Source organism: Seriola aureovittata, chromosome 2 (assembly GCF_021018895.1).
Source record: "Seriola aureovittata isolate HTS-2021-v1 ecotype China chromosome 2, ASM2101889v1, whole genome shotgun sequence".
In the NCBI taxonomy this organism is placed as follows: Eukaryota; Metazoa; Chordata; class Actinopteri; order Carangiformes; family Carangidae; genus Seriola; species Seriola aureovittata.
Window position 1 is genome coordinate 15,928,767 of NC_079365.1, and position 24,568 is coordinate 15,953,334.

Here is a 24,568-nt window from a genome sequence, read left to right on the forward strand (position 1 = left end):
GGGTTAAGGGCAAATATATTTAAACCATATCATCAGTTTGGCTTTGGGCAGTAATCACTCCCTCTCCATCTTGTGGTTCACAGACATTTCGTGTAAGTTATTGAGGTGTGCTGAATAAAGCTGACCTGGGTGAAGCATAAGTAAATGTGCATGGACTGACTATCTATCTATCCATCTATCTGTCTATCTTTCTATCTTTCTATCTAATCTTCATTTTAACAATAAAAACAAACGAAAAATTCAAAAGAAAACTGACGTTAGCTAACTTGGTACTGAGAGTAACCATGACAACCCATTTCATTCGTTTCAAGCATTGACTCATTAAACTACTTCTGACTTGGAAAGTAACAGTACCTTGTCAGCCATCACCGAGTTCACCCCAGCGGCGTCCAGCTCGATTGGGTTGAACACTGAGGGCAGGACCGAGTGGATGCAGGTTTGAACAGTTACCGGTAGATCTAATATCCCCCTCGTCTTGCCTCGGAGCGCAATAATATGTAAGTTAACTTGATATGAAAACACCTCAATGCTAATGTTATTGTCTTCTGAAGTCGCGGTAATAACTAGTGCCACTTTAATAGCGTGTTCACAACGACAATTAGCGAATAAATCGATAGTAAGCCAGTTAATCAATATCTAAAAACTCGTTTTACCCCGACTTGTTTTGAATATGTGTCAGTGCTGTGGTGTATCTCCGCGTACTCCAGTTATTATTTTGTTTCAGATCGTTACTATCCTAATGGACATAAACGCGCTTCTCGACCGCATCCACAACTTCATCATACCGTTAGTGCGAGGGAGGGACCACGTCTGTGATTGCACCTGCGGAAGGTAAAATACAATTCAGCACTAACCTTAGTAAATTTGATTTATCGTTTATATATTGTGTGTGACACTTTGTGTATTCCCAATATTGTTTTAATGACTGCCGTTGCATTTCAAAAACCAGAGGTCACTCAGCGTTAATTATGAACCCTGGGTATTTATCTCCTGGATGTCAGCTCATCAGTTTTCTGTAAGATCCTCACTCTGTGTCAAAGTTGTGTGTGCAATCAATGCTCAGATAAACCCCAGAGGGCATGCAGGCCAGCTGTAGGTGATTTCTCTGTCCTGCTATTTCAGACAATGTATGTGCAACCCCATTGCACGTACATTGTGGCACTATGGTGGAGACCTGTATTTATAGAAGCACCAACATATCAGCAAGGGTATTAGCCTATATATATAGCCTATATACTAGAAAATGTGTCAGATAAAAATAATACACTATTCCTCAAGCAAGGATATGTTTCTTAATTAATGAAAAGTTCACATTTTGGAAATTTTAAGTTACACCAAACAACCACAGAAATATTCATGTCCTTATCATTTTTCAGCATCATGGATTAATTTATCTATGTACAAATCTCCCAATGGCTACTGCTCTGTCTGCTGCAGGCATCAAGCCTATCATGTCATTCCATATAATGGGGCTGAGGAGATGGTGGATTCCAGAGAAAACGACTTTGTAAGTGACATCATGACCCAGCAGGAGATGGACGTGATAAGTGGACTGCTGTTGGGCCTCTGCATCGGCTGGTTCTTGTTGTGGCTGGATGGTGTTTGGCACTCGGGGCTCATATACTGGAGGGCAAACCGAATGAACGGTGAGTAATAAGCCAGCAGAAACTGAACTAACATATAGGAAAAGCTTCGGGGTTCCTGAGGAATGTTTAAATATATTTAAGCAGTGCTTTCTTTAAAGTGACAATTTTCATCCTGATGTCACGGCAAATTCATACACAACCATACCTCCCACAACTTAAATAAAACAGAAGTAAATACATTTGTAGGAAATGTACCAAAATTAGAGCCACTTTGGGAAACATGTTGAAATGTCTCAGGTATTACAAGCTATTCTGTCCTCAAAGAAACACTGGGGAGGAAATTGGTGGACAGGGTGCAAACAAATTACCTTCTTAAATGCCCTCTATTTGCTCCCTCTCACCTCTTCTTGTGTTAACTGCTCTGACTAATTAAATGGACCACTCCCCTTACACTTCATCCAGCAGCAAACACACTGTTAATATACAGGAAACCCTCAAACACAGACTTGGCTGTACATGAGGAGTCTTAACTACATCCATGTATTTCCTTCTCATGCCATCAAAAATTATGTTTTCTTTTAAAATGCAATCCCCTCTTTACCTTTCTGATTTTTCACTTCCTTCAATTTCCAGGCAGGTACTTCCAAAACACAAAGGACTCCAGGGGGGATATAGTGCACCATGATGTTAATGACACTTAAAACATAAAATGTGCATTAAATTCAACAGTTGCTGTGTGCTGTTTTCTGTTGAATAAGCAAATGCCTTGCAGTAATGATTTAGTTTTTAAAGTATTCATGGAAGCATGTGCCTTTATTAAATAGTGTATAGTAGAGACCTGATAGAAAATTAAGGGAGACATGCAACAAAGGTCTCCAGCCAGTCAGTATCTAAAACCACCAGGCAAAGTCACCACTTATTAATTTATCATACTGGAACAGTTACGTGGTTCCTGTGCGATGACCTATGACTGCCCACCCACTTACTGTATAAGGAATTAAAAGATCAAAAAATTGGGGTCAGTCTACAAAAAGAGCCTTAAAATTATTTCTGAACGAGGTGACCTTGTTGCAGTGTTGTGAGCACACTTTTTAATTCATGAAAAAAAAAACTTTCACTTATATATCATACCTATGTTAAAACATACGTACATCTTAGTACACAGAGGCATCCTTTAATGTCTGACAGGGAGTTTTATCATGAAGCCTATTCCAAACCAAGGACAGTTCCACGCCCTTGACTTTGCAGACGCAGACGCAGCTCCCTCAATCCATTAGCCATTAGTGTGAAATATTGAAATTCCTGCGTGCACCTCTGCTGTTAGAGTAAAGCAACACAAAACATGTCTGCCTTGCAAAACCACATATACTGCTTGACAACATCATTGATAAGACTGCAATCTCTAAATACTACATCAGCATTTTAAAAAGGGCCTGGTAGGGCTAGACCAACAGATACCAAGCCACTGACTGTTGATTTGACAATGTAGCTCTCTGAGAGAAATTTTAACTTCAATTTGTACCACAAGCTACATTGTTGATTGTGTATTTCCATGTAACAACTGTACCCCAACCAGTTTACAAGAACCATCAGAACCTTTAGTGTTTATAAAAACACAGACCCATTTAATCATTTCAACAGAGACACTCCACTGTGCACAACATTTATATACTGTTATTACAGACACAGAATCTGATTCCCATGTAAAGTACACTTTTACAATGTATACATTATATATTAGAATGAAAGTCTCCGGCATTGTTTTGTTAATGGATTATCTCCCCCAACCATGTGAACTCATCTTCTGTCATAAAAGACAGTCCAACAGGTTTATGGACATTGACTGACAGAATAGTTAAAGGGGCAGGACACTAATCTTTCAAATCCGGCACCCCGCTGAAAAAAATCTTGGATTCAAACTGGAGTTCCATCCTTTGGAGGAGAGGATCCAGTCTTGTCTTCCTTTTCCACCTTGCTCTCACTGTCAGTGGAGGTAGCAGGCGGGGCTAAACTCTCCGCTGCTGTTGTAGCTTCTGCTTTGACAGCATCTTCACAGTCCTGACCAACGGCACTTTTGCCCTCTGCCGATTGGTCGATATCAGAAGGAGGTGGTATATTGTCACCTTCTTGCTTTGCATTTATCTCAAGGACTGGCGCGATCACCTCCTGAGCCTCGGGTGCTTCACTGAGAGGCAGATTGAAGCCCATTTTGCCTCCACTGCCTGCCACCCCAGCTGCAGGAGGGGTAAGGGTCTTGACCTGAGCCTCCTCATCTCCACGCAGCCAGTCCATCTTCTGAAGGTGTTGCTTGACAGCGTCGTCAACCCGAGCGTCAATCATAGCCTCTGTCAGGACACCATCTTCAGAGGAATATGCTGCTGCCTATGAGAACATGAAGCACAACACGTGTTATACATCTTTTTTTTTTTTGTTTACTAAATGAAACGAAAATCTTATATAGTAACAGCTTCACAATGACTTCAGGGAACATACCTGCCAGGCCACACCCAGCTTGGAGATCTCTCTTCCCGACATGCCCTCTGTCCTCTTTGCTATCTCAGAGCACTTTTTACCGTAGTCAAACTGTGCCAGCTTCATCCTCCTGCAGAACAGAAACACAAAGATGATAGTGCGATGAGTTCCCACTAGCCTGGATGCAATTTCTTTCAGATCTTGTTGTGTTTTTGCAGCTTACTTGAATGACTCCTGGCCGGTGTGTGTCACCCCACCCACCCGTCAGCCTCCATCACACATCTGAGCTCACATCTGTAATTAATGCCTCAGCATGGCTGGCCAACCTTCACATGCTCAGCAGGCTATTTCTTGGCCTTCAGCTCAAAAAGGCCATGAATCTAAACTAATCCTCATTCTGGCATTTAAGTGAAGGAATATAATACAACACCTTAAAATTACTATACATCCCTCTACACGTGTGAGTGTGTACCCATGGTCGACTGAACCCAATTACTTTTTTCAGTATGCATCGCAAAGCTGTGTTATAGTGTTGGGATTTTACTCACTGCCTCCCTCCAGTGGCGGGCTCCAGCACATATCTGTCAAAGTACAACCGCACCAGCCTCTCCCTCTCCTCAGGACCCGGCAGAGCAAAATTCACTATTTCATCTATACGGTCGTTTATGGCCCAGTCAAACTGCTCTGGTTGGTTACTGGCCAACACCAGCATGAATCTGCAGGGGAGAAAAAAAAAAAACAGGAATTAAGTAGCTTAGAGATGTGATGGAAAGAGTATGAAACAGTTAAGGTTTAGGGTCAAAGCCCCAGTGTGGCACCGAATGTAAATAAATGTTTACTTGTTGCTCTGTTCTCCAGTGCGATACAAGAACGCATTCAAAGTGGCTCTGAGGTCTTCACTGATCTTCTCCTACAAATGTAAGAATGAAGAATACACATTATGTAGTTCAAGATAAATGAAGGGATATATAATTATAAAAGCAATAAACTTCCAAGGCTTCTGTGTCATGAAATACATGGACACTTACAGTGGATCTCTTGCGAAGGAAGGCATCAGCTTCATCAACAAAGAGCAGCAGCCTGTAACAGAATAAAAACACATTAGAACTTCACTGTCTTATCTTCAGATTATTTGTTTGTACATCATCAATTTCTCCACTTAATATAGTAACATACCCTCGTCGACTTGTGCCGGCCCAGTCAAAAACTTTATGCATGGCGGTCACACCATCACGACCCATGGGTGCTACATCACCACCGGTCATAATTGCATAGTCCATGCCAGAATGCATTGCCAGCTTCTACTCAGCACAAAGACAGAAGCGTCACAATTAGATAAAGCATCACTGTCCATCTACCGTATGTAACATTCAACATGACTCAGTCCTCAGGTGTACCTTGGCAAACAGTGTTTTGCCCGTGCCTGGTGGGCCGTACATTAGGATGTTCCTGTAGAGGCCGTTATTCTGTCTTGTGTTTCTTGTTGCTATGGCGATGTCACGCACACGTTCCTCAAGGGAAGGCTAAGAAAAAACAAAAAAGTATTTATTTCAAACTGTTACAAAACTTTAATAAATGCAAATTCGTTTCACCTTCCGTGAAGACTTTGAGGTCCACTTACGTTGAGCACGACTCCCTCAAGTGCATCCTGAGGTTTGCTCTTCAGTCGTTTAGCTGTCTAAATAGTTGAGGCGGGACAGGAAAAATTATAATTAACATATTATAATCTGCAGTTACAAAATATAAAAAGGATTAATATCTAATCAGCTACCTTGACTGGATGCTTGATTGCCTCTCCCACAGTGAATCGGGACGTCTCTCGCACCAGCGACGGCTTCCCGAGCCTCGCCTCGATGTAACGTCCGGCCACCGCTGTTGCGTTTCGGGCTGAATAGACTCCCACGGCTAAAAGGGTCAGTCCTGCCACCTGGTGACATGATAAAACAGTTCGACCTTATTCAAATATTGGTCACAGCAAAGATCAGGAAAACTTGTCCAATCAAACCCGTTTTTTGTTTGCCCATACTAATGGTCTGGTTACTTGTCTATTGGATGTCCTCAATGGCATAATACCAGTAAATACAAATACACCTTAGAAGGATTGTAATTGTATGAAGGAATCACTACTTTTCTGCTTTAAACTAAATTTTTCACTTGGGCTTAATGTGTGAGAATGAATGATGGTCCAGTCATTTTACACACACTGTGTGTGTTGAACGGACACTTCAGTCAGTGATAGACATCTCTGTATATCTGTAATGTATTTATTTGTTGGTACTTATACACCTAACTAACCCTGACTGTATTTCAGAGAACTAATCTGGCTGCCCAGTCTGTCTTTCTATCAGTGAAATCCAGTCCTTACTATGTATTTTTAATATAATCTCTCACTAAAACCAACTGTGGATGGAAACAGACGTCTCACCGTGGCTGTGACTTTGTCCCAGTCGGACACAAAGGCCCTGAATCCTTCTCCAAACACAGCACCTGCAGTCCTAAAAGCAAATACACATTAACCGTCAGTTGGACTTTACGGTGTTGACAGTACGCAACTGTCGAGTAACTGACCATTTCTGTGTCATATACTGGTGTGATGGTGACTGCATGCGATTTAAATACTCCTTCAACATCTTCAGTTATGACTAGATATACGGTTCAGGACACTGTCAACCATCCATTCACTACATCGAGTCTTTCCCATCATAAACACTGTAGTGTGAAATCACAGATGAGACAGTGTGTCTTACTTTATGGACTCCAGGACAGTCTGCCTGTGTTCTGCAGCCTTCAGTCGGATTTGCTCGCGGATTATATCGGCGTTCTCTCTCTCCACACGGCCTCGAGCTTTAGATTCGGCCTCTATGCGCAGTAGCTCGTTTTTGTGCCTCAGCTCCATCTCATGCTCTATCGTGGCTATAAAAACCATGACACAACAAGCACATAAACCACCACTCGTCAGCTACAAAAGCTTCCACATGATCCTGTCATCAGTGTATAACAGTGGGGACCTCCGCACCTTTCCTCATGGCCTCCTGTTTTTGTACAGACTCTTCCTGTTTGCGGAGGTTCTCCTCATTCAGGGCTTGCTGTTGGAACAAAAGAAAAAGAAACGATCGTCAGTTTGGTACCGCAGCTCTTTTTAAAAGCATTTTAAACTAAATTTGGAGGAGATAAACTCACCTGTTGCCTTAGTTGGTCCTCATACCGCTGCCGAGCCAGCTTATCTTGGTACTGAGCTCTCTGCAGAAATAATGAACTGTAACTAGTCTAGTTCACTGCCATGATATACTTCTAATTATTCTTTACTTCAAAATACTAAAAGAAAAAGAAACATCTTTTGTGTTCTTACCGCTTGATGCTGCTTGGTCTCCTCATTCAGAGTTTTCCTCCTCTCCTCAGCTTGGACTCGGATCTGGTCGCCTTTTAGCTGCTCAACTGCTGCTTCGTACTCCTGTTGCAGAGGCAAGCAAAATATTACAAATATTAAACCGAAGCAACACACTAGAGCACACTTAACATTCATTGTAAGTCCTTGGTCGACTGGTTCATGCCATGAAAGTCCTCAACAAGATACAGAGGTACACACATGGGGCTAGATCAGACTTATGTTTTATTACACTATACTTCAGTCTGAAACATGGACACATCCTAGATGAGATAAGTAGAAGTGCAAATGAAAACTTTATTTATATTTGCCATTAGTCTGTATTTTTAAGTTACATTCATTATATATATATATATATACTTTGAACTTAATTCAAAAGCCATAACAGCAGTCTTTAACTCTTGTGGTTAAAATCTGTCCAGCTTCCATCTAGATGTAAAGTTAAAGCTCTAAATAAACTTTTGACCCTGTAAATAATGTGCAATATTTACTGTAGATTATTTCTCTGTTCTGTTTTCTCAGTGTTCAAGTTTCACAACATAACAGCACACACAAAAATCACTACTGACAAACTCACTACTTCACTAAAATATAGATATGGGCAGTATCCACACTCAGTGTTGCTCCAAGAAATCTTTCAACACTTATGCTCACAGGGTAAGAAAAAAATAAAAAAGCATTATTCCAATCTTACTATCCAGCTGATGAAATGACACTTGCAAACTAACTCTAATCCTCTGGAAAACTACCACCGTCCTGCAGAAGATCTAGAGTGAAGTATGATTTAACTCTGAGTTCAGTGGAGGTGTAAAGTGTCTGCTTTACCTTTATTTTGCTCTGGTGCTCCATCTGAGTGCTCTGCTCCTGCATGCGAGCCAAATCCAGAGCTTCTTTGGCATGTCCTGGGTAGAGGTGACAAGGAAAGACAACAACACAAAGCTCAAAGACCTATCTTACACAAAAACGGGAGATTTTGATTCATCTTGGTGGCTCCAGCTCAGTGATCTGCAGTGTGCAGCCATGACTGATCTGACTGTGAATACTGGGATCCTCTTCATCTTTTTAATGTGCCTTTCTGGTTTTCATTCCCCCTTTTAAAATTAAATGATATACACACAACACGAAAGAAGCAATTGGTGAAAGCTGTGCATGCATGTGGCACAGGTGGAATTTGGGTGTTGCAAGCCAGAGTGATAGGTGATGACCTTTGAACCCAAGCCGCTAGTTTGAATGAAATTGATGGCAGCAGAGGGTTATTTTAATAAGTTACCGGAAAATTAACAAAGATTAAATCAAATATATATGTTCAGCTGCTGTCTTAGGTCATGAGGGTGGGCCTCGTTGCATCACTGAAGCGACCATGAACCGGAGAGGGGCTGGGTGCTGGTGCATCAAGACTTTCGGGCTGCAGTAATGTTGTTAGAATATGGATAAACCTCCACCCCGGTGGCCCCACTGAGCTCAACACTTACGGGACTTGTCGAGGTCCTTGGCCGCCTGAGCAGCCCGCTCCAGCCCGGTGGGATCGAAGTTGCTCCATTTGTCCTTGGGTTTATCTCCGCCGCCGCTGGAGCCTCCGGCCGGCGGCGGTGGTGGTGGAGGCTGAACCGGGAGGCCGGAAGGCGCTTCAGGCTGCCCCTTGTTAAGGCCGAACAGCCACGACATTTTACTGAGATTAAATAAAGCACAGTTTGGCCGGTTCTGTGTGAAGCGAGAGGAGCCTGCCGCAACAGATCTGTCACTGCACACGCGTGTCACGCCGCAATCTTCTGCGCAAGTGCATCAGAAAGTGCAGGTTTCTCTGAATAACAGCAACGACGATTGGCTGCTGACAAGTACGTCTTCTTCTCATTGGCTGTTCAGCGGCGGCGTTCACTAGAGGTCATTCACGTAGTCCCGCCCAGAGTTGATACGGTAGCCGCAGAAGGTCAAAATGTCTACAACGTATGTGAACTGAGATGGTCTTTTTCTTTGGTTGCATCAGGCCGATTCTGGTTTTGTAAGTCAGAGGGCATTGACTTTGATGTGATTTATTCTCAACACATCACTTTCTAGCAAAGAGCGATCACCGGGTTTCATCTGCGCAGGATCATCATAAATATACGCTGGACTAGAGGACTGTGTAAACTTCAAACCTGGGTGTTTCTGCTTCTCAAATACCACTGGTTAATTTAATTTAAATAATTTTGTCGTTGTGTTTTATATTATGCACTATCATGGTTGTAAAAGAAGAACATTTGCAGGGAAATACGAATGATTAGTGGAGAATGAAATACCCCTCAAAACCACACCCTTAAAATAACTATCAATGAGGAGAATCAAGACAGGACAACAGAATATATATCAAAATGTTTAATGAACTAAACATTATGAGGACAATCTTACCACAACAAAGGGTAAAATACATATAAAATAAAGTCATCACATGAAAAAATTTGAGGTCATCCTTTTCTTCCCAACCCCAACTCACAATCAAACAGCATCAAGTCATAACTTAACAAAGGTTGTCAGATATACACAGGGAGAGTTATGGAAATAATCACATCCTCTATCATGGTACTGGAGGTAATTAGGAGAGATGCGGAGCAGCAGTTTTATAGGCAACGCTGCAGCAGGAAACCTCTGGCACACATGATAGATATGTTGGACTGAAGTCAGTGAATGTAGCAGGAGCAGGTCTGTCTGTTACTATGTTATTTAACGTCAGCTGCGAGCTTGGATTATGATGATGCTCCGGTGATGATTTAAGAGTGCAGAAGTGACGACAGTATTACAGAGTGTCAGCACTGTCACACAGGCCACAATAAATAATAAGGGCTTTAATAGAGTTGGAAAATTCATATAAATTTGAGTGAAAACTGAGTTTGAACAGCAAAATCACAGCATGGGTGCAGGGGAACGTAATGAGTAAAGAAACTGTCCTCCAAGGCCAGGGACCAAGGCACTTCAACAGTAATCATCTGTCCTGCTAAAGTGTCCTTGAGAGAGATATTACACCCCTTTCTACTTCAGGGACGTCGCTCTCTTGGCAACTTTTTCATTTTGAAGGACAAGGGATTAGTGACAAGGAAAACTTTCTCTTTTACACGTAAGACCAGCGTAGAGCTGACCAGTGTGTGACATGCAGGCAAGAGACACAGATCAGGCAGTGCATCACAAAAATGTTGACCCTCTGGTCAGCCAGTGAACTCCTCACCACGAACACAAAGCAACCCACGTTACATTTAGTGGTCGGACCCTGGTCTCAATGTGGGTGATTTATGCGAGTCATTAAGCATGGGGCAACCCAAGCACACTGATGAAGAGAAAAAAAAAAAAAACTAAATTAGCCATATATGATTATATGAAAAATACGACTGTAGAGCAAAGTGGTGAGTGTGCGTCTGGTCGACTCTTTCACGATCATCTCAACAATCCAAGGGCGCTGCTCTTTAAACCACACATCAACTGGAAATCCACAACTGTCGCAAGTCCTTTATTGTAGTAAAACAACACGGGAGAAGACACCAGGAGGCTCTTTGCCGTCACCCAGCGCTGCCCGGAAGCCTTCTTGTTTCCGAGCCTGTGCCAGCGTAGCAAGTGAGAGGAATGACCGAGGTTCTGTGATGGCCAGATCACTGATAACACGTCGGTTCAACTGAACGCTGCTCTGTACGGAGGAAAAGAGGAAATGTTTTACATACAAATAGAGTGAAACCTCAAAGCTAAGTGAGCCTAGCGATAACTGGTGCAATGCTGTAATATGCGACACAACCAACCTTTGTAAGGTTGTGCATAAGGGCAGGATACTTCATGCCATGCTCTCGTGATGCAGCTGCAATACGTGTGATCCAGAGCTGAAGAAATCAGAACACAGGAAGTGATACATCATATTGATTCACTTGTTCAAGCGCAGATCAACAATTATATTGTATATAAAATGTTGCTTTGTTTTTTTTGCAAGAACGCATCAAACTCCCCATACTGTTCATTAGTAATACACCCTTCTGCAAGCTGAAGTTGTTAAGTAGTAACAAACACAACAGGGATTGGAAAGACAGCTGGTTTTTCTTTGGCCTCTAATCATCTTGTGACCCCTCAGATTTACCTTTGGGTCCCATGGAGGATCCCGAGTCCTGTGTTGGAAACCACTGAACTGCAGGGTTGTCCATTTAATGAGTGTCCTAACGGTCAAGGCCTAGAGGTAAACTACCATCTGGACGAATTGATATGTTTTAATTGTGTTGTGTTATGTTTTGAAATATGAATGTTCCATTCCTCGGAAAGCAGAATTAATACTGATTAATATTGGTTTGGCTAGAGGAGGGATGGACACCGGTGCAAAACTTGAGTTTGAAGATTTCCAAAGACCAAGAGGACACGACCAGGTTGTGAACACAAACTGGGTTACACAACAGTAAGAAGATATTTCTCTGATATTCCACATAAAATGCAAACAACAAATCCCTGCGTCTTACCGTCCTCATGTTACGTTTCTTCACCCTCCGGGCTTTGGTGGCGTAGACGAAAGCCCTCCTGACCGCCCGCACAGCCAGACTGTAGCAGCGGTTCCGCCTGCCTCTGAAGTGCTGGAGGAAGAACCGACAAGAGGATGACTTGAACAAAACTAACAACGTGATGTTCTTAACATTAGATCAGGGTGATGAGGCACCTTTCTGATTGGCCATCTCTGAACACCAACATACAGCAGAATGACTCACTGCATTTCTAGTTTTCTGAGGTGACAACAACACAGATTACAACATTTAGTCAGTGAGGAAGCAGGTTATCACTCTGCTCCAGGAAATAGTCCGGACCTTACCCGAGCATGTTTCAGAACTTCTTGAACTTTCCAGTATCTGTCGGGTCCACGGCTTCTGATCCAATTAGACAGCGTCAGGAATACCATGCTTGTTTTTCAGTCCACTTCACCACAGTCTCCTTCCTAACAGAACGAAAACACTGATTTGAGTGACCTTAACCCAGTTCCACCTGCAAGGAGACTGAGTTTATTCCACACGCCTCGCTTCGACTGACAGAGAAGCACTGGGTATGTTCGCTTTAAAACACAGGTTATCTGGTGTTAGTGTTTCCTAAGCTCCGGCCGGGTTTGCTGACGGGGACTTTTAGCAAAGCGGTCTGTGGTGTGGGTCAAAAATACGAATCCGTTCATTAACAGAGAGGACAACATGTATAGGTGAAAAACGACAAAACAAAGACAGAAAAGAAAAAAGGCACAATTGAGTTTAAAAATCACGGTTCTCTTACAAGTGCGTGGTTGCGAAGCCGGTAGACGTCTGTGAATGAAACACGCGCTCCCATGAGAGCAGTGACGCAGCCACGGTGGCTGCTGGGATACAGGCGGTGGAGGTCAGAGAAACTCCAAGATGTCGGCTGCTAGTCTCGCGTCCTTGAGCCGCTGTGGTTTTTGGGCATTTCGCTCCCCCGCAGGACTGGTGGTATGTTTGAATACATTACAACAAGTGAACAGTTTACATTGTATGTTATGGCCCGCTCTGGTATTGTCACGGAGTTCTGTGACTTTGTTCAGGGTAACCCATTCCGGTTTGACAACGGTGGGCTCCGTCTATGCTCTGATGTCTTGGTTACGTAGTCTTGCTTTAGCTGCTAACTAGCTACCGCTCACTTTCAACTGCAGTTCGATTGACTCTGCAATAACTTCCTAAATGTTTTAACTTCTTGGTCATTGGTTGGTGTGTTCATTATCAAATATAGACGACAAAAACCCGGTTAATGACACTTGTAAACAGTGTTCAGCAAAGTTTAGCCTATAACGCAGTCTGACAGTGTCATGTGCGAAATTCAATCAAAACAAACAACCAGACAAAAATTTTCTTTATATTATATAGTATGAAAAACGAAATATACTTCTGTTGGTTGGTCAACACCATCTTTTTTGAAGACATTACAAGGGACTTTGTTCACTGTTTATTGACATTTTATAGACTATATGATCAACTGATTAATTAAGAAAATGTATTTTATAATTAATTATATATATTAATTGCCACTAAAAGTAATCATTGGTTGCAGTCGTAGTTTACAGTAATGCTACAGTTTAAGTTATCAAAATCAGAAGATCCACTGATATCTAAAAGTTGTAAGACTAGAGTTACTCCAAAGAGCAGGTAATAGCTGATGCTTCAAAAGTACATTTGAAAGCTTGCCGATATGTCTCTTATCATAGTAGTGGAGTACCAGATAAATAATAAACTGTGATAGTCAGCAAGATAATTGAATGAAAGAAGCAAAGATAGAGTATTTTAAATTTCCATTTTGTGCATCATGTTAGCGTGAAGACATTTTTCTTGTCCATAATGAAAATAGTAGAGGGTCAAAATAATCATGATTCTTCTTCTTGTCGCTGCTGTCAGGCGGTGCGGTATGCCCAAACAGCAGCAGCTCCAGCATCACAGCCCAGAGTAAAGAAGTTCCAGGTGTACAGATGGGACCCAGACACTCCAGGAGACAAACCCCGCATGCAGACCTACGAAATCGACCTCAACACGTAGGTGTTACAGCTTTTCTCTTTGAAGTGAGGAGGACAAGCAAAGCCAGTATGTGCTACAGTGTGTCAGTGACAGCTTCAACTTTCAAACTGTGTTGGCAGTTATTATCCACTTAAATACATAAGCATCGCAGAGGCTGTCGTTGCACTTATACTGTGGATGCTTTATTGGCTCCTGTCAGCCAGTCAGTCAGGAACAACTATTTTCTGTGGGAATTGTATACTAGTGTTTATTGTTATTACAGTGTAGCTGTAGTGAAGGGGACTTTGTCAGATTAAGCATTAACGATTAAGTTAAATTGAAGCTTATCTTTTCTGATGAATAGTGCTGACTCAAGCAATTTTAATAGAGGTCCTATTAGGTCATGCCAATGATAATAACAGATTCTCTTGTTCTAGTCATGTTCACTTGCACTGATGGTGGCTTAGGGCTTAGGGCATTGAAAACATCACCCGAGCACGTGTAAACAGAGGGCACGATTAATGAACTGAGAACAAGCTTCAGGTGGATTTAACACAGGTGGCTCTGACAGCCTGGTATATTTCCGGTCCTCTTCCTTCATCTGTTCCTCTAATCAGCTTGAGGAGACTCAACTCTAGCACCTGTGAGGATGCCATGGCAGTAAAACACATCCGAGTTGTTTTCTTTTACACTTATATGTTTTATCGACTCACTGACTGGTTCTTCTTCATCTAGTTGTGGTCCAATGGTTCTTGATGCCCTGATCAAGATAAAAAATGAGATGGACTCCACTCTGACCTTCCGTCGCTCCTGCAGAGAAGGTCAGTGACGTGGAGGCTGGAGAGCGCTGCCAGAATAATTCTCAACTTTTTAAAGTGTGTCATAAGACATGAATTTAATGCAAAGGTTTACACATGCATTAGTTACATTTGACTTCAGATGATAGAATTATCAATAAATATGGCAAATAATATTTCTGTGTAATTAACCTGTAGTAATTTGATAATTAGATTATCCCCACAAAAATTTCCAAATGACTCTGTTGTGATGTTGCAGAACACTTTTGTTTTGTTTTGTGTTTAAGGGAATATACCAAAGTTTTGGTAGATGCAGATACATTTTCTTCTTAAGTTATTATCTGTTCAAGTCAACCACTGCACAGTTGCCTCTTTCCCCCCAAGAAAATTACTGTCTAAATTACACTTCTGAAGTTGTTTTCCAACAAAATATATCTATTACTACAATACAGTGATAAAATACTAAAGTACAGTATTTTAGTAGAACATTGTTCAGATTTTCCTGTCTCAGAAATGATACTCACAATGTTTTTTATATCTCTTAATTGTAGGTATTTGTGGATCCTGTGCAATGAACATTAATGGAGGAAACACACTTGCTTGTCTTAACAAGATTGACACCAACATTAGCAAGCCAACTAAGATTTACCCCCTGCCACATATGTATGTGGTCAAAGACCTTGTACCTGTGAGTAACAAGTCCTGAGTTAAGAGTAGAATACACCATGGACGGTTGGAACAGCTCCGACTTGTACCTGATGTACTTCAGTCATGATTGATCAAAGTCATAATGTTAAACCTTGTAATAAAATGTAAAGAGTTTTAATTAATTTATCATACCTATCATTGCTCTGTGTTTATATGGCAGCTGAGATTGAAAATAATAATTGCAGCCTTTTTTTCATTTACAAACTCTATGGTAATATGACATGTTCAAACACTTTCCTACAAGTTTTCACGTCTTCTTTGTTGATATATTTCTGGCCTTTTTTGAACCATGTCAAGTTACTCAGTCACATGGATAAATTCTATTATCACATTTCAGAAGCAGTTTGCAAAGTTTTTTTTCAGTTAAGTTTTAGTCTGACATATTTTTTCTTCTGACTGGATCCCTAAATGCACGATTGTGTTTGCAGGACATGAGTAACTTCTACGCCCAGTACAAGTCTATTGAGCCCTACCTGAAGAAGAAGGATGAGTCAATGGAGGGGAAACAGCAGTACCTGCAGTCTGTAGAGGACCGACAGAAACTGGTACACCACTTTTTTTATTTTGGTAAAGCGTTAAAGAATGGTTTTGCAGTGCTCAGAGTCAAATGAAAATGAATCCCCTTATCTTGCTTTTCTCCTGTGTAGGACGGCCTGTATGAATGTATCCTGTGTGCCTGCTGCAGTACGAGCTGTCCAAGTTACTGGTGGAACGGAGACAAATACCTCGGACCTGCTGTGCTGATGCAGGTGTGTGTGTGTGTGTGTGTTTGTGTGTGAGCACATAAACATTTAGGATGGCTCGTTGTATTCTGAATCACCTCAAAACACGACCATACGTATAAATAATAAGAATATATCCTGTTGTCTCTCAGGCGTATCGCTGGATGATTGACTCGCGAGACGAGTTCACAGAGGAGCGTCTGTCCAAGCTGCAGGATCCTTTCTCCCTCTATCGCTGCCACACTATCATGAACTGCACTAAGACCTGCCCCAAGGTAACCTGTCAGCACTCATCTACATGCACATGCGCACCTCAGGCGATGCTATAGGATCTTTTTAATGTGTTGATTTGCATCTGCATTTATTTATCTGTTGGTTGCAGGTTATGATCAGAATACTACTTTATAGAAATAATGAAGTGGACTAAATGTTATAGGGAAAATGGAAATTCTTTTAATGTATCTCTTGTCAAAATTTAGTTTTTATCTGATGCAAAAAGATTAAAGTTGAACTTAGGAAACAGGGATGTACCTTTATCTTGTATCATTAAAACACAGACTACATATGCTGTTTGTACTTTACAGATGCAACGTCCTGCCTCTCCATTCATCAAATATCAAAATGATTCTTACTGATCTCTCCATATCCATCTCCTCTTTCTCTCAGGGGCTGAACCCAGGAAAAGCGATAGCTGAGATCAAGAAGATGATGGCTACATACAAAGAGAAGAAGGCTGCCGCCGTCTGAAACCGCAGTCGTCTTGTTTTACAACCTTTTCCCTCCATGATTAAATTATATATTGATTAAAATGCTCAATGAGGTCTGAAGGGCCAGTACACCAGTCAACTCCCCCACCACCACACCCTAAACACCACAGAGTCAACTAATGCAAATAAGTGTGTGTGTGTGTGTGTGTGGTGGGAGGGATTGGTGTTACACAAACGCACATGTACAGTATGAATGCAGGAGAGAGAGAGAGTGTGTGTCTGAGTCTTACATGTACCATAACAGAGGTATTTATCTCCAACTCCTGTGTATGTTTGAGCACTAGGGAGACGTGATGCTGCGTATTACTAAAGTAAAAACGAGGCATTTTAATGTGCATAGACATTTTTTTAGCTTGTTGCTCTTCAGGCTAGCAGCTGGTCCACAGACATACAGTGTATATGTTCCCTCAGATCTTCCAACATACCAACAGCAGTCTTTGTTTTAATGGAAAATAAATAGTTTAAATGCCTGCCTTTGTTTTCATTGGATGTTACTTGCTGTCATTAATGCCACTTCTACCAGCCGCCCTCAGTCATTAGTAGTCAGTGTCCACTAGGTGCCATTATTGTGCAGCTGTAAATGAACCATCAGCAGCTTCCTTACTGGGTTTACTTGAAGTCTGTCATGAATGCAGATGTTTGTGTTGATGTGTCTGTGTCTCAATGTTCATGTATTATAAGTGTGATATTTAGTGTAGACAGGCGTCTTATGTGCCATACACATGCTGCGACCTAAAGTGAAAGATCAAAGAACTGAATGAAACAGCAAAGCTCGCAGAGCCCTAATTAGAAGTGGATACAGTAACACAATCTAATACAGCAGCACTGCAACAAATTGAGAAGCTCATATTTAACATTTGCTTAAACTGACATGTTGATTTGAGTTAAAGACCATTATTTGTGGCATATTTGGCTCATTATATTGTGAGGGGAAACATGTTTGAAACAATTTGTCTCCTCTCCTATAAACAACAGTTACATGTTATAGGTAGGACTATGTAATTATATGTACACAGAGATTTCCATTATGGAAAATTATCAACATAATTTAATCTGGATGCACTTGGATAATTGAAGAATTGTGCTGGTGAGAATACAGGGAAAAAAGTAAATTCAAGAAACTAAACTTGATATTTGAAAAATAAAAAAAAGAACATCTCGAATGAATCATGAGATACTGCACATACATACTGCAAGTAGTTTGGCTAATCACAGCTAATAAGTTTGTTAAAGATGAAGGTTGTGTTGCAGTATGGTGGGATTTATTTCTCAGCTGTGGTCTCTTGGATTTGATGTTTTGAATCTTATAGGATTCAAATAGTCTGAAAAAAATAATCCATCAGTTATTATAAGTATTAAATAAATACACTGAGATTCTGAGACCTCAATAAGATTTTTTGTCATGATCGCAAACCAAACTTTGATTGATCTGATACATAGTTTTCACATCTTCATAGCTATTTATACAATAGTGACACCCTAACCCTGGTAACCTAGCAACAGTATGTATAGCAGTAATTTCAAGTCCACTAATACTAATACTACTAATAATTAGTTCATTAGTATATGTATATACTATATATTTTACATCGGTGTCTGTTGGCTAACCGGTGTTGGTCTGACCCAGGTCTTGCAGGGATCGGGGGATCGGGGGATCGGGGTTGGGGGCTGGAGGCTGGGACTGGACGGGGAGGAGACTGCAGATGCGGGGTGGTACAATGTGGCTCTGCGAGGTCCTCCTGCACTCAGAGGACGCATGAGAGCTGAGGAAAGTCGGAGCAAACTGAACCAAAGTTAGGTAAGACACTCGGAAAGAAGTCATAAGTTTGCATTTTTTACTTTTTGGTTTAATTGGATCTTCTTTTTTTGGTTTTATTTTATGCACGTGATAGTTAAGAAAACTTGTGCTGAGAGTTATGGAGGAAAAGAAATCAGGAGGTATGAGGAGACAGAGTGCATGCAACCTAGTCCTTGTTTCAAGGACATTAAAGCATCCCAGGCGTTTAACAGTCCGCTCAAAGCAGAGCGAATAACTGTGGATAATTAGTGTGCATGTTAATGGCTGTGGAGAGCTGACATGTGGTCCTGTGTTTTCACTGGAGAGAAGGAGGAGGAGGGACTTCACAGCACAGCCTGCAGCAATGGCACTACAATGGAGACTGGGTGCCAAGAGGGAAAACTTAAAAAAAAAAATCAGCTGCTTCCAGAGGGTTTGGGTCATTGAGGGCACATGGAAAAATGATTTTTAATTTTTATTTATTTATTTGTCATGGTTGCATACAATCAAAAGGCGTAAAATAGATGACAGCACTCAAACCTCCTGTTGCTGTCCTCAGAAACTCTTACTAATAGTGTGTGTGTGTGTGTGTGTGTGTGTGTGTGTGTGTGTGTGTGTGTGTGTGTGTGTGTGTGTGTGGTGTGTGTGTGTGTGTGTGTGTGTGTGTGTGTGTGTGTGTGGGGGGGGGGGGAGATGGGGTCTCTAGCTGGGAAGGGAAGGACTAAATGGGGAGAGGGGGGCTAATCGCTCCCAGATGTGTGCTGTGAAAACATATGGTTTCCGATAGCCACTGTGATGCACAAGAAGAATGTGTGTGTGTGTGTGTGTGTGTGTGTGTTATGCTGGGACACAAACACACACACACACACACACACACACACACAGATTTATTGTTACATATGCAGAGCTTGTGCAAACAATGTTTCTGTCACGTTTTTTGTTCAGTGCGGCCTCACAAAAATCTGCATGCAGTCACACAGAGAGAGCTCAAAAGTCCACAGTGTAGGACGTGTTGAAAGCACAAATTAACTGCTTCATGTTGTGTGCATGAAGGAGTCTACAGTGCAGCAGCGGAGGAGGAGCGTTCATACTTTCCACAAAGTGGAAAAGTAGTTTAGTCAGTGCTGCAGGAAGCTAAGGTAATGGATTTTACTGTATGTAAAACACTGTGACTTCACGTATCTCATTGACAGCTTGAGAACAAAAAAAACACTGACCAGGTTTGCTAGTCGGTGATGTCTTGGATGTTGTCAGTGTTCATGTTTTTCTGTCCACATGTCATCTTGACTCAACCTGAGAGGCCCTTTTGTTTGGTGGAGTGAAGAAGAAAGAAAAGGGGGGAAGAAGAGGAGGGGAGGGGAGGGGGGGGTTCGAGGAAATGACCAGTGAGGGCGACAGAAGGGAAATGAAGGATGTGGAGACAGACGGATAGAGGGAGGGAGGGAGAGAGGGAGGGATGAAGAAAACTCAGAGAGTGGGGTGGGGTTGAGGGGTCCTCTGTTTCTTTTCCTGGAATGCAGCCTCCAGACTGTCTGCTGCAGCGAGGAAAAGTAGGAAAACAGAGAGATTGTTCTTAGGAAGACAAACGTGCCACATTCTTGCTGTCAGAGTTTTCTCCCCCTCTTTTTCTTGCTGTGGCTGTTTGGGGCCATTTGAGGGGGGTTTGGTGGAGGGTGGGGAGGATGAGGGGGGTGGGGGGGGTTTACAGGCAGAGGAAGAGCAGTGGGGGGTTTGAGAGGTGATAGAGGGCAGGGGGAAAGAGAGGACAAGAGAGTTCAGGAGACCAAAGGCATATCCAGACCCAAGCAGTTTATTAACCTCATGTTGCTCTGCTTTGATTGTTCGTCCTCTCCTCATGTCCCCTACAGTGTTGAAGTCAGTCTACCTCCCAAAGTGACCATGAGAGTCCTCCTACTAATCTGCATGCCAGGTAACTGCACTGTATTCCTCTTTCAGCGGAATTTGAAGCCTCTGAAAATGTGGTTTCAAATCTGACATATTAAATACTCATTACTAAATATAGAACTATAAAAGCTAAAGGAATAGTTTGATGATTTTGAAATTGCTGTCTTGCCCAGAGATAGAGAAGATAGAAGATTAAACACTAAACGCTCATGTCTGTACGATAAATAGGAAGCGACAGCCAGTTAGCTTAGCTTAGCATAAACACTGGAAACAGAGGGAAACAGCTAGCCTGGCTCTGCCCACAGGTAACTAAGCTGACTATCCAACCACCTCTTTCAAACTGCATCCCACCCACTTCAAACCAGTGAGGAGAATACAACCAAAATCAAAAAAATACAACAAAATCTCTCATGTGCAACAACCAAAACAGTTTCAGCTTAGGCAGAAAATTGTTGGACACCATTGCTCATAGTAAAGAAGTTCAAAAATGGTTTTAGGCCTTTAAAGCATTAAGTATTTCTTAAATAGCAGTAAGAGTAGCTGTACTGAAAATTAATAAAGCACAAAATAAAAATGTCCGAAGCCAATCAACTCAACTCCACCAGGTCACTACCATGTCGGAGTGGTTCAAAGCCAGCAAGACTACAAGACTATGTCATTTTCTTCTTCTTACTGATTAAAAAAGTTGAATTTATAAGAAGAAAAATCAGTTTAATACACTCAGACACCCCCTGATGAAAACACTGAATAAAGCATGGTGCACTGCAGAGGAGTTGTTGAAGGAGTTATTATGTTAATGGACTTAAAAACATTAAAGTGAATTATTGTAACTTTTACTAACTGTGGCCACAGGTGGAAGTTACAGGACAATGGTAAATGCTAAAAAAAAAAGAAGTAGTGTAGGAAACACATTTGAAACCTTTTTGTTTAGAGGAGGTGGGTACGTGTTCAGAAATTGAAATTATAAAATCAAAAGTGATTACAGATATTAGAAAACACCTGAAAAGAGGCACCGGTGCATGATAGTGCTACACAGTCACAGTATTCAGAGCATTTGTAATTAGTCACTCTCCACCCCTGCATTTCATTCATCACCTCATCTTTGTGATTACTTTATTTGTCTAAAATGTCGACAGTTCTGCTGCTCGCCCAGGCCCAGTACCAGGAATCGTTTCCTTTTTTGGGTGAGTTCATTAAGAGAATATTGGCCTGGATTGTTCCAGCTCAGCATCGGTTTATATCAGCGCTCTCCACATCTGTTCCTGATCTCCCGTTGTCCTCTGATGTGTCACCTAGCCTCAAGGAGTTCTCTCTCCTCCTCTGATTGTTATTTACCACCCGCATAGCAACTGTTGTCACAGTGTAAAACTTTGACCGCTCTGCATGTTGTTATTTGTAAACATCTTGCATATGAGGTCATGGATTACACCCTCACAAGCGGCTCATTTTCTTCAGCTTTGGCATGCAGGTGGCTCCGTTCATACGGAGCAGTGCTTTTTGTGTGTGTGTGTGTGTGTGTTTGTGTATTTGTGGGGGAAGGGGACAGACTGTAATTGGTTTCACAATGTTGATCTCATGAAACATTTTTCTCTCCTGCTTACTTTATGGCTTCACAGAGGACTATGATCCAGATTATCTTCCAGGTAAAACATTTTCAGCTCCATAGAGATGTTCCTCGATGTTCTTGAAATGTTACTGTGATGTTTAAAAAGGGATTCCTCTCCTTCTTCTTTTAGGGAATCCAGATACTGAAAACCATGATTCCCTTCCTGGAACCTACCAGCAGCAGGTTCGACTGGAGCCAGTGATCCGTCCAGAAAAATCAGGTATATCTGCTGAATTCTGCTCCTGTCACATCATGATATTTAAAATAGCTTCGTATTGTGTCAGCGACTCATTTTTAAATCTGTTCTCCACGTGCGTGTCAGGGTCCGAGTTGGAGACAGAGCCCACCGAGCCCGGGCCTCTTGGTGAGAAAGCTGCAGAGATGAGAACAATTAGAATCAGCTGTTTTCTTTGAGTGGAGATGTGATTTTTCTTTGTGTCTGATTTCCAGATTGCAGAGAGGAGCAGTACCCCTGCACCAGACTCTACTCTGTTCACAAGCCATGCAAGCAGTGCCTCAACAGCCTCTGCTTCTACAGGTGTGTGAGCCGAGGACTTTTGAATGACTTACAGACAGACAGATCACCCCCCGAGTTAACAGCCAGTCATTATCTCTTTTGCACTTACGTCAGTGACAACCCCTCTGAAGTCTGTTGGACAAACAAACACACTGAGTCACTGCACATTGATCCATTTCAACCTCCTCCCAAAAACTATTCAAACTACTGTCCCTGCTCCAAAAAGCACACAGTGTCTGAAGGATTGGGACAAAGCGAATCCTTACCGTCTGCAAAGGCCATGAAAAGAATGAAACTAATAATGCATTAGCCAGTTCCTGTGTTTCTCAGTACTGTGACACACCTTTTTTATTCCTAATGAAGAAAAAACTGGTGTGAGGACCCCACCTCTGTTGGCTGGTCACAAATATACATGTGCATGTTTTTGAAGAAGAATATTTCTTACAACAGCCGGGCACCGTAGTTTTTTTTTTGTGTGTGCAAACATTACTCACACAGGCGTAAATAGTACATTTGTTGGGGACTGTTTTCTTTTTCTATCATTTTGTGCTCTAGCAAGTGTTTACAGCAGCAGCCCAGTGTATGTGGTATCTACTTAAAATAAATGACAGCGCCCATGTTTTTGTCGCTATGAAGAAACATGTCACCCAGCGTCACTGTGTGGTTCACGGATCTGTTTTTAATCGTTTCTGGACGACAGTGGAGGTTTAATGCGCCGATTAATGAGTTGTCTGGTTTTTTCGCAACATTGATACTAAGATCACTGGCACTTCAGTGATTCAGCCTCACGTGTGACCTCTACATGTGTTTTCACTCAGTTTGCGACGGGTATACGTCATCAACAAGGAGGTTTGCGTGAGGACCGTGTGTGCGCACGAAGAGCTGCTCAGAGGTGGGTTCAGTGTATTGTGTGTTTGTTTATATGTGTTTGTACACAGCTATTTTTAACTCGGGACTCTTCTCTGTCTGTGTTTAGCGGACCTGTGCCGCGATCAGTTCTCCCGCTGCGGCGTGGCAGCGCTGAGCGGACAGTGCGCATTACTAGGAGGAAGCTGTGGAAAGAGCTGCGGTGGCTGCTGATGGAGCACTGAGATCAGGGACACTACCTGCCCAGATACTGCCGCTTTTCTACCAACTCGTCCTCTGACTTTGTCCGCCTTCTCCCCCGTTTCTCCTCCTCACTTCTCCTCGTGACTCCTCTGTACAACTCATTACTCCTGTGCGGAAAGCACCTCTGTACCACTTCTCTGTACCTTTTATTTTTCCACATGTATGTCAGCCCAGTAGATCCTGTGTGTATGGTTAAATATACTCCAAAGAACGTTGATGATTGTATAAATCACTGGTGCTATAAAATCATCACACTGGTGCTATAAAAAGTTAACCTTTAGAGATGCACATAAAACTGCAGAACATCTTTTTTCTATTTTTTTGGCATATTGTATCATATTAATCTCATGCTTTGTGTTTGTTCATATGTTACTGTACTTGTGTTGAGAAGCAGTCATTGTCAAGATGATCAACTCATCAATGGCGGCCACTGTGCACTGACATCAGACAAAACGAATCAATATCCAGCCGTCAGCCGTCTCGTCCTTGAAGATCATGAGACGTGTGAAAGAAACAGGTGGTGAGTGACCTCAGCTTTTGTACTACTGCCACCTGGATCTGTGCTTAGCAACCAAGCAGCAAGCTTATATAAATATATTCCAGTGGCAACAAGTGCTCTGAAAAGGCATCTCACAAACGGCCTCTGTACTACTGCTTTGTTAAACTGTCACTATAAAGACTGAGGAAAAAAATAAACTTTTTTTTTTACTACAGCTGTTCGGTGTGTGTGATTGAGTCAAACATGA

General features: G+C 42.0%; 5 protein-coding genes across 6 annotated transcripts; 3 read left to right on the plus strand and 2 right to left on the minus strand.

Annotated features, from left to right (window-relative positions):
- Positions 1 to 300: 300 nt before the first annotated feature.
- On the plus strand, positions 301 to 2,331 carry LOC130178240 (transmembrane protein 240-like). 2 transcript variants are annotated; one of them, XM_056390318.1, is made up of 4 exons: positions 301 to 497; positions 725 to 831; positions 1,438 to 1,646; positions 2,220 to 2,331. In XM_056390318.1, the coding sequence occupies exons 2-4, from the start codon at positions 740 to 742 to the stop codon at positions 2,285 to 2,287; spliced, it is 369 nt and encodes a 122-aa protein (XP_056246293.1). In that variant the 5' UTR covers positions 301 to 497; positions 725 to 739; the 3' UTR covers positions 2,288 to 2,331. The 2 variants fall into 2 exon arrangements, with proteins under 2 accessions (XP_056246293.1, XP_056246285.1); XM_056390310.1 differs by having other exon boundaries at positions 301 to 436.
- A 318-nt stretch (positions 2,332 to 2,649) lies between these two features.
- Positions 2,650 to 9,232, minus strand: atad3 (ATPase family AAA domain containing 3). Its single transcript, XM_056389871.1, has 16 exons — positions 8,916 to 9,232; positions 8,269 to 8,345; positions 7,408 to 7,509; positions 7,239 to 7,298; positions 7,075 to 7,144; positions 6,806 to 6,971; positions 6,484 to 6,553; positions 5,830 to 5,985; positions 5,680 to 5,736; positions 5,456 to 5,581; positions 5,235 to 5,359; positions 5,087 to 5,138; positions 4,898 to 4,968; positions 4,607 to 4,774; positions 4,080 to 4,188; positions 2,650 to 3,968 (listed from the first exon to the last, which is right to left on the minus strand). The coding sequence occupies exons 1-16, from the start codon at positions 9,106 to 9,108 to the stop codon at positions 3,501 to 3,503; spliced, it is 2,070 nt and encodes a 689-aa protein (XP_056245846.1). The 5' UTR covers positions 9,109 to 9,232; the 3' UTR covers positions 2,650 to 3,500.
- Positions 9,233 to 9,780: 548 nt separating this feature from the next.
- Positions 9,781 to 12,467, minus strand: mrpl20 (mitochondrial ribosomal protein L20). Its single transcript, XM_056390304.1, has 4 exons — positions 12,245 to 12,467; positions 11,901 to 12,011; positions 11,202 to 11,279; positions 9,781 to 11,092 (listed from the first exon to the last, which is right to left on the minus strand). The coding sequence occupies exons 1-4, from the start codon at positions 12,329 to 12,331 to the stop codon at positions 10,919 to 10,921; spliced, it is 450 nt and encodes a 149-aa protein (XP_056246279.1). The 5' UTR covers positions 12,332 to 12,467; the 3' UTR covers positions 9,781 to 10,918.
- A 294-nt stretch (positions 12,468 to 12,761) lies between these two features.
- sdhb (succinate dehydrogenase complex, subunit B, iron sulfur (Ip)) lies at positions 12,762 to 17,377 on the plus strand. The gene is made up of 8 exons (XM_056390158.1): positions 12,762 to 12,881; positions 13,818 to 13,951; positions 14,649 to 14,734; positions 15,262 to 15,398; positions 15,847 to 15,963; positions 16,066 to 16,167; positions 16,293 to 16,415; positions 16,807 to 17,377. The coding sequence occupies exons 1-8, from the start codon at positions 12,810 to 12,812 to the stop codon at positions 16,885 to 16,887; spliced, it is 852 nt and encodes a 283-aa protein (XP_056246133.1). The 5' UTR covers positions 12,762 to 12,809; the 3' UTR covers positions 16,888 to 17,377.
- A 1,190-nt stretch (positions 17,378 to 18,567) lies between these two features.
- Positions 18,568 to 24,535, plus strand: mfap2 (microfibril associated protein 2). The gene is made up of 9 exons (XM_056390302.1): positions 18,568 to 18,705; positions 20,553 to 20,614; positions 21,726 to 21,773; positions 22,206 to 22,232; positions 22,326 to 22,415; positions 22,518 to 22,559; positions 22,646 to 22,733; positions 23,531 to 23,604; positions 23,689 to 24,535. The coding sequence occupies exons 2-9, from the start codon at positions 20,584 to 20,586 to the stop codon at positions 23,790 to 23,792; spliced, it is 504 nt and encodes a 167-aa protein (XP_056246277.1). The 5' UTR covers positions 18,568 to 18,705; positions 20,553 to 20,583; the 3' UTR covers positions 23,793 to 24,535.
- The last annotated feature ends 33 nt before the right edge of the window (positions 24,536 to 24,568 follow it).